We start from the raw sequence: 8488 nt of genomic DNA on the forward strand, positions 1-8488 counted from the left end.
CCTGGGTGGCCTGTGAGGGTGTGTCCAGAAAAGACTGAGTCAGTGGACCGTGAGAGGAAGACCCGCCCTCAGTGTGGGCAGGCTCCACCCACTCGGTGTGGCCCTGGCTGAAACAGATGGCAGAGAAGGGGATTAGCTCTCTGTCCCCCTTTCAGAGCGGGATACTTCTCCTCCTGCCTTTGGACATCAGACTCCAGGTACTTTGGCTTTGGAATGCTGGGACTTGCACCAATGCCCTCCTGGGGGCTGCACTGTTGGCTTCCCTAGTTCTGAGGCTTCTGGATTTGGACTGAGCCATGCTACCAGCCTTAAGCCATGCCGCTGGCTTCTCAGGGTCCCCAGCTATCTTGGCCTATTCTTGATTGTGTGAGCCAATTCCCCGAATAAATCCCTTTCCATACATCCTAGTGATGCCATCTGGAGAACCCTAATACAGGAGGGAATTAGGGAACAGTCATGCACGAATCCACCATGGCTAAGCAGACGGAAGAGATCGGGTGTAGGTATGGGTGGTGGGGAGGGGAGAGCAGAACTCACAAGATCTGGAGAGGGTCTTTCTTTGTGCTCTAAAGACACACGCACTCCCCTTCCCTGCCAGCCAGGGTGGCCTTGCATGTGACTCTGACACTGGTCTTTCCCTGACCTTCCCCTGCTGCTCACACCTACATGAGAACATCCACCTCCTAACCTGGCACTCACAGACTTCCTCAATCTGACCCAGTGACTCTCTGGACTTGTATCTCTTCCCATAGGAGACACACCACAGGCCTTCTAGTGCCCTGCCAGCCAAGCTTGCTGCCCCTGGGCCCTCCAATTTCTTTGTCCATCCATGTCCTGTCCCCCTTGGCACTCGTCATGACCTCTACTGTGCTCACTGCAATTGCTGCAGAGCCCGCCATCCCCACAGATTGGCAGCCTCCCTGGGCAAAGGGTGTGGGACTTCTCCCTAGATCCCTGTCTCTCTGGCCTGGATCTGGCACCAACCAAGTGTCCAGGGACTATCTACGGAGTGAACTGATAGATGGACTAGGAAATACAGGTTATAGCAATGACTGCTAGCAGCCTTCCATATTTCCACACTTCCCTGTTCCTTAGGGAAAGAACCCCATTTTAATAGGGTGGTAAATTGCCCAGCTAGAATATTTCCCAACTTCTCTTGCAGCCAGGTATGCCTGAACCGTCAGGGCTTTAACACAAATTTGTCAGAGCAAACGAATAATTCACATCAGGGAAGAAGTGAGTGGGGCAGGGGGTGGCAAAGGGCAGGGGCCTGGGCTCACCTTGAGGGGCAGGTAGGCTGCGATGGTGATCTTGGCACTCAGGTGGATGTGACCGTGTTTGTAGCTCACGAGGAGCATGGTGTAGCCCTGGGCCTCGGCTCTCACCCTGACGCCACTGCAGTGCTCAGACCCCGGCAGAAGCCTCCCTGCAAAAAGAGGAGACCCAAATGGTCACCGTGAACTTGCCTTTGGCAGGACAGGCATGACGGTCTTTCATCCTGGGCTTGATTCACAACTGGGTTTTTCTTTAACTTAAGTCTTCTAAATTGAAGTANTCCTGGGTGGCCTGTGAGGGTGTGTCCAGAAAAGACTGAGTCAGTGGACCGTGAGAGGAAGACCCGCCCTCAGTGTGGGCAGGCTCCACCCACTCGGTGTGGCCCTGGCTGAAACAGATGGCAGAGAAGGGGATTAGCTCTCGCCCCCCCCAGTGTGGCCAGGAAGGCTCCACCCACTCGGTGTGGCCCTGGCTGAAACAGATGGCAGAGAAGGGGATTAGCTCTCTGTCCCCCTTTCAGAGCGGGATACTTCTCCTCCTGCCTTTGGACATCAGACTCCAGGTACTTTGGCTTTGGAATGCTGGGACTTGCACCAATGCCCTCCTGGGGGCTGCACTGTTGGCTTCCCTAGTTCTGAGGCTTCTGGATTTGGACTGAGCCATGCTACCAGCCTTAAGCCATGCCGCTGGCTTCTCAGGGTCCCCAGCTATCTTGGCCTATTCTTGATTGTGTGAGCCAATTCCCCGAATAAATCCCTTTCCATACATCCTAGTGATGCCATCTGGAGAACCCTAATACAGGAGGGAATTAGGGAACAGTCATGCACGAATCCACCATGGCTAAGCAGACGGAAGAGATCGGGTGTAGGTATGGGTGGTGGGGAGGGGAGAGCAGAACTCACAAGATCTGGAGAGGGTCTTTCTTTGTGCTCTAAAGACACACGCACTCCCCTTCCCTGCCAGCCAGGGTGGCCTTGCATGTGACTCTGACACTGGTCTTTCCCTGACCTTCCCCTGCTGCTCACACCTACATGAGAACATCCACCTCCTAACCTGGCACTCACAGACTTCCTCAATCTGACCCAGTGACTCTCTGGACTTGTATCTCTTCCCATAGGAGACACACCACAGGCCTTCTAGTGCCCTGCCAGCCAAGCTTGCTGCCCCTGGGCCCTCCAATTTCTTTGTCCATCCATGTCCTGTCCCCCTTGGCACTCGTCATGACCTCTACTGTGCTCACTGCAATTGCTGCAGAGCCCGCCATCCCCACAGATTGGCAGCCTCCCTGGGCAAAGGGTGTGGGACTTCTCCCTAGATCCCTGTCTCTCTGGCCTGGATCTGGCACCAACCAAGTGTCCAGGGACTATCTACGGAGTGAACTGATAGATGGACTAGGAAATACAGGTTATAGCAATGACTGCTAGCAGCCTTCCATATTTCCACACTTCCCTGTTCCTTAGGGAAAGAACCCCATTTTAATAGGGTGGTAAATTGCCCAGCTAGAATATTTCCCAACTTCTCTTGCAGCCAGGTATGCCTGAACCGTCAGGGCTTTAACACAAATTTGTCAGAGCAAACGAATAATTCACATCAGGGAAGAAGTGAGTGGGGCAGGGGGTGGCAAAGGGCAGGGGCCTGGGCTCACCTTGAGGGGCAGGTAGGCTGCGATGGTGATCTTGGCACTCAGGTGGATGTGACCGTGTTTGTAGCTCACGAGGAGCATGGTGTAGCCCTGGGCCTCGGCTCTCACCCTGACGCCACTGCAGTGCTCAGACCCCGGCAGAAGCCTCCCTGCAAAAAGAGGAGACCCAAATGGTCACCGTGAACTTGCCTTTGGCAGGACAGGCATGACGGTCTTTCATCCTGGGCTTGATTCACAACTGGGTTTTTCTTTAACTTAAGTCTTCTAAATTGAAGTATAATTCACATACCAACACATACTGAACACACCCTGGACCCAGTACCCAAGTCAAGAAACAGTACTACCAGCACGTCGCAGCATCTCCTGGAGACCCTTCCAGTCTCTAGCCCCTCCCCCAAGGAAAGCCACTACCCTGACTTCTAACAGCATGGTTTAATTTTGCTTATTTTTTTAGTTTATCTAAAAGGGAATCACTGAGCAAACTTTTTCGTGTCTGGCTTCCCCAACTCAATCTTGTAGTGAGATTCCTCATGTTCTGCATGTTGTAGATCCTTTACCCACATTTCTATACATTATTCCATTGTGTGCATATACAGCAATAGATTTACCCATGTTAATGCGAACAGCTGAATTCCTTCCAGTTTGGGGCTCTGATCCACTGTGCTGCTAGGAGCATCTGTGAGCCTTGCTTTTGCTGGGGGTATTTCAGTATTTCTGTTGGGTGTTTCCCTAGGAGTGGGGCTGCTGGACCACAGGGCGTGCATCTGTTCAGATTTAGTCGTTACTGCCAAATATCTCTCCCCAAATGGTTGTGGCAATTTACACTGCTACCGGTAGATGCTCTACATCTCTGCCCATACATCCTTGGCAGTTTCCTTCTTTTCTAGAAGAGCCATTCTGGTGGGCGTGCAGTGGCATCACGTTTGCTTTCATCACATTTTATTATGAAAGTCCTCAAACACACAGGAAAGTTGGAACAACTGTTCGGTGAGAACCACTTACCCATCACCTGGATGCCACAGTGTCCCTTTGCTTGTTTCTCTCATCGCACACCATCCTCCACGCTCTACCAATTGATTTTATTTTCTATGCAATTACAAGTGAGATGAAGACATTGGGTCCCTTCATTCTAAATGCTTTAGTATTCATGTGATCACCTACAGTTCAAGGTCCAGTTTACACCCCGTGAAACGCACACGTCTCAGAGGACCCCTCCCCGTGCTCTGACACATGCACAACCCTGCTGAGTTGCGATGTGTCCTTCTGCTCCCTCTGGGTCTCAGTGGAGCTAAGACTTCCCTCGGCACCTTCCCAAACATCCCCCCAACCAGCTGAGCCACCCGTCTTCTGGGTATCTCTCCTGGGGAACTTGCTGAGGCGCGTCTGTCAGGTGGTGCCTAGGAGTGGGATGGCGCTTGTGGCCCCTGTGCTTACTTGCCCACACATGCATTTATCACAGGCACTGAACAGCCGGGTGAACTCTGTCTGGCCAGCCCAGAAGCACCATGAAGGGAGCATCCATGTCCATCTGTCTGTCTCCCTCTCTAGTTTTCCAGGGAACCCCCAGAGCAAGGCACTTAGTAGGTGCTCAGTAAACAGGGAGCTCAAAAGCAGCCAATGAAGTCAGCGAGCAGAGAAAGGACCGGGACGGAGCAAGAGCAGAGGTGTCTGCCATCCCAGGCGGGAGTCCAGCTAAGCTTCAAGGGGCTGCGGCTCCATGGAGAGGTTCACAGTGGTGCCCACAGCCAAGGGGCTTTCAAGAAGATGTCAACCATGAGGACAAGGTAGAAATGGGATCCCCGAGTACAAATCCAGTAGGAAGAGGGTGGAGCCCTCAACTGACCCAGAGGGTGCTGTGGGAGAGGCGGGGCTATCCAGAGACCAGGTGCAGCCCCTTCCTCAGAGCCACAACCACAGTCCATGGCATCTCTCTGCCCTGACTAGGAGCCCACGGTTCTCAGATACATAGTTTTCTCCTGCGCACATTGTCAGTTTTCATATAAACTGAGCCCCCCCATACAAGCCCACACAAAGCCACAACACGCTACACCACGGGAGAGTTAAGGCACTTTCCAGAGAAATTTTGATGCCCGGGATCTGTCTTGGCTGCTGTCTACAGATTCAAATTCCTTGAAAAATGCCCCTGTACTGTGCTGAGGTGTATTCATTTGTAACCCTCAAAAAAGCAAGGGGCTGTTATTCCCATTTTATAGATGGAGAATCCAAGGCTCAGAGAGGCTGGGCAACATGCCCAACGTCACACAGCCAATAAGTGGATGAAGTGGCTCAGATCAGGCCTGTAGCATTACAAACCTTGTACTTTATTCCCAGGCCCTGACCCCGTGCCTGGGCTGCACCCTACAGACCCCCCTCCAGGATAGAGATAGGGTACTTCATCTCCTGCTGCCAGCAGGCCTCTCCCCATGCAATGCTGCTTTCCTCCAGCCTAAATGGTGACCTCGCAGATGACACCTTAGACATAGGCTTGGTTTCTCCTGGATGCGGTTACTCAGGGATTTTTCAGAGCGCACTCGAGATTGCAACAGCTCTCTACATAATCACCACTACAGCAGTGTGCAAAGCCACTTGGCACCACAGGTGATTCTACAAACCCTTCTGCCAATCAAGCTTCCTACACTCTGCCAGGACCACATCACTCCTCTGGTCAAACACCTTCAGTGGCTCCCCACTGACTGGACACTTAGGTTTATGGTGAGACAGGTTCTGCTGCTCCAAGTACATTCTGTATGCATGAGGGCCTGTCCATCTCTGGGCACTGGCGCAAGCTCCCTCTCCCACCAAATGCCGTCCTGTTACTTCCAATGTCCTGCCCAAATCTCACCCCTTTTCAAGTGCTCACCAGGCCTTTGGTTTTCTCCATCTGCGAATGGAAGAGGAATCCTTGCCCTGCCTAGGCCAAGTCCCCTCGAGGCCCATCTCACAAGTGACTAAAGCCCCAGGGTTAGTGTTGGAACTCCTAGCTCTGCACCCCAGCCCTGTCCCATGCCGTCCTGTGACCCTGGGCAGCTATGCAGCCTTAGTTTCTTCATCTGACACATGACCCAACAACAGCTCCTTCTCCAATGGTGCTTGCAAAGTCCAAAAGGAGGTCAGGCATGCACAGTGCTTACCCCGCGCATGGCGGGGTTGACACTCGATTAACTGACCACCAGTGTCACCACCGATATCACTACCAAAGCCCTGCAGGGGATGCTGAAGAGAAAGATCAATGTGCTCGGGGGGATGGGGTGCATGTCAGAGGAGGTACTACTCTGTGACCCGCCAAAACTCCTAGTCTGACACCTACTGTGTTCCAGGCACTGAAATAGGCACTTTGACACATGATTCTATTTAGATGACACTCATTTTAGAGATGTGGAAACTGAGGCTCAGAGAGGTGAGTGATTTGCCAAAGGTCACACAGCAGGGAAGATTCAGAGCAGACTAGTGCTAATGGGGCTAAGAGGACAAATGCCACTCCTGTGTTGTGGCCCCTCTGCTGCCTCGGCCCTCTATTTAGGAATCTGGGTGGTCTATGCTGAGAACCCAGGTGATGTGGCCCCGATCCCACTGTCTGGTATCTGCTCAGCAGTGCTGGGTTACCTGGGAGTGGCTGGAACACGCCCATGTTCTCTACCTCCACCACCAAGTCAAAGTGGGAGCAGTCGCTCAGGGTGACCACCTCACTGGCCCCGCCGGGCATGAGACCGTTGATCCTCAGGGGTAACTCCAGGGTCTGGCCCACTCGTGCCTCCACCTGGCACGGGGCGAACTCCATGCTGCTGGGCTCGATCACACACACCTGGGGAAAGGAGCATGGCCTGGGCTCATCAGCCCGCACGGGAGAGAGAGGGTCCACTGCTCAGATTTACCAAGCGCTGCTGTGTGCTGGGCACTGAGGACATGGCCATGAGAAGACTGGGCTGGGCGAGAGGATGGTGTGTGCTGGGCACTGGGGTGATTCAGGGACACAGCTGTCAGGGAAGGCCTCTCTGAGAAGATGACCTAGGGGCTCAGACCTGAAAGCTATATCAGAGGCAGCCCAGCAAAGGTCTGGGGGAAAAACATTCCCCATGAAGGGATGGTCTGTGCAAAGGTCCTGAGGCACATACTAGCTCAGCACATTGAAGGGATATAAAGGAGGCCAGTGTGGCTGCACTGTACTGAGCAGAGGGAGTAAAAGTGATGGGGTCTGAGAGGCAGTGGGCCGGTCAATGCAGGGCCTGTGGCTGTAGGCAGGACATTGTTTTGCATGTGGCTGAGCAGGGCACACTTCAGAGGTTCCCATCCCTGTGGCCTGTCTGTAAAACTCAGCAGCCAAGAGGCTGCTGGGAAATCCCTGTAAGAGATGGCGGCAGGGTGAACCAGGGTGGTGGGGGGTAGGAACGAGTGATGTTTGAGGTACGTTCTGAATGTGCAGCTGATGGAGTGTGGATGAGGTGGCTGCAGAGGCTGAAAGGAGGCAGCCGCAGCTAACACGTAAACAAAACCCACCCCACTCCCGCTTCTGCTCTAGAACACTGCCGGTCACCTCCTCACTCTCCTCGTGAAGGACATTCTCCTCCGCACCTCCTTTACCCAAGGAAGAACTGGCCTGAGGAGGGAAGTCACTGCCCGAGCTACAGTGGGCCTGAGTGGGAACCAGGCATCCTAGCCCAACGCCAGCCTCTCACCAGCACATACAAGCAGCTCTGGAGGAACCGGCCTCAGGCTCTGGCCAAGCAACAGGGTGAAAGTTGGCCATTTATTGAGAGGAGGAGGGAGAAGGTGGGGGCAAAGGGTCTCTGTCAAATACTTCTCTACATGAGAATTTGACCCATCTTTAGACAGATGTGAGTGTATCTGTGTGGATCTCAATAAGAAGACGGTGACAACCTATCCAGCTGTATCCCAAACCAAGTAAGAGAAGGCTGTGACTGGCCCAATATGAGGCTTCAATTTCTGCCCTAAATAAAGTACTAAAGGGGTTGAGGTCAGAGCAGGGGTCAGGTAGGGTCTGAGCTCAGGGGCTGCAGGTGGGGCTGGCAGAGGTTCTGCTGAGGTGACCACCTAGACCTGCCACCATTGCTAAGTGAGAGAGAACACAGCACTCAGGGTCAAAAGGTGGGCATGGGGACCAGCGCAGAGGATACAGCCGCTGTACCTGAACAGGAGTGAGGGAACAGGAGTTGGGGCTCCCTTTCGCTGGGGATTTACAACCCAACACTCGGTGGCCCTTCCAATGTGAGATTCTTATCTTTCAGGTCTGGGGAATTTTCTAGAAAGGCTCTTTGATTATCTCATGTCTTCCGTGTTCTTGGGTCTCCCCTCCAGTCACCCCAGCTCTGTGGACACTGGCTCTGCTGCTCCCATCACTGTCTGCTGTGGGACGTCCTGTCCCTCTCCCTGACACGGCTGTGGGCTCCTCAGGGCAAGACTGGGGCTCGGCCCCTCCCCCTTCACCAACCCCATAGACACCACAGGGCTACAGGGCGTTTCCAGATGAAGCCTGAGGACCGGTGACAAGGGGCTGCTGCAGAATCCCGCCCGAGCCTCCCTGAGCCTGTCCTGGCCCTGGGCGGGGGGGGGGGG

At 53.8% G+C, this 8488-nt stretch overlaps 1 protein-coding gene across 1 annotated transcript in view; it reads right to left on the reverse strand.

The window, feature by feature from the left end:
• Positions 1-1280: 1280 nt before the first annotated feature.
• Positions 1281-8488, reverse strand: part of LOC103607027 (nuclear pore membrane glycoprotein 210-like) — a gene marked incomplete at its 3' end in the record, with an annotated part of 49393 nt that continues 42185 nt past the window's right edge. The window contains exons 12-15 of the mRNA XM_008591575.1: positions 6521-6719; positions 2865-3066; positions 1605-1663; positions 1281-1426 (exon numbers count right to left, since the gene is read on the reverse strand). Of these exons, the coding sequence (XP_008589797.1) occupies positions 1281-1426; positions 1605-1663; positions 2865-3066; positions 6521-6719 (606 nt within the window). The remainder of the gene's footprint in view (positions 1427-1604; positions 1664-2864; positions 3067-6520; positions 6720-8488) is intronic.

Source organism: Galeopterus variegatus, unplaced genomic scaffold, assembly GCF_000696425.1.
Source record: "Galeopterus variegatus unplaced genomic scaffold, G_variegatus-3.0.2 Scaffold7051, whole genome shotgun sequence".
Taxonomy (NCBI): Eukaryota; Metazoa; Chordata; class Mammalia; order Dermoptera; family Cynocephalidae; genus Galeopterus; species Galeopterus variegatus.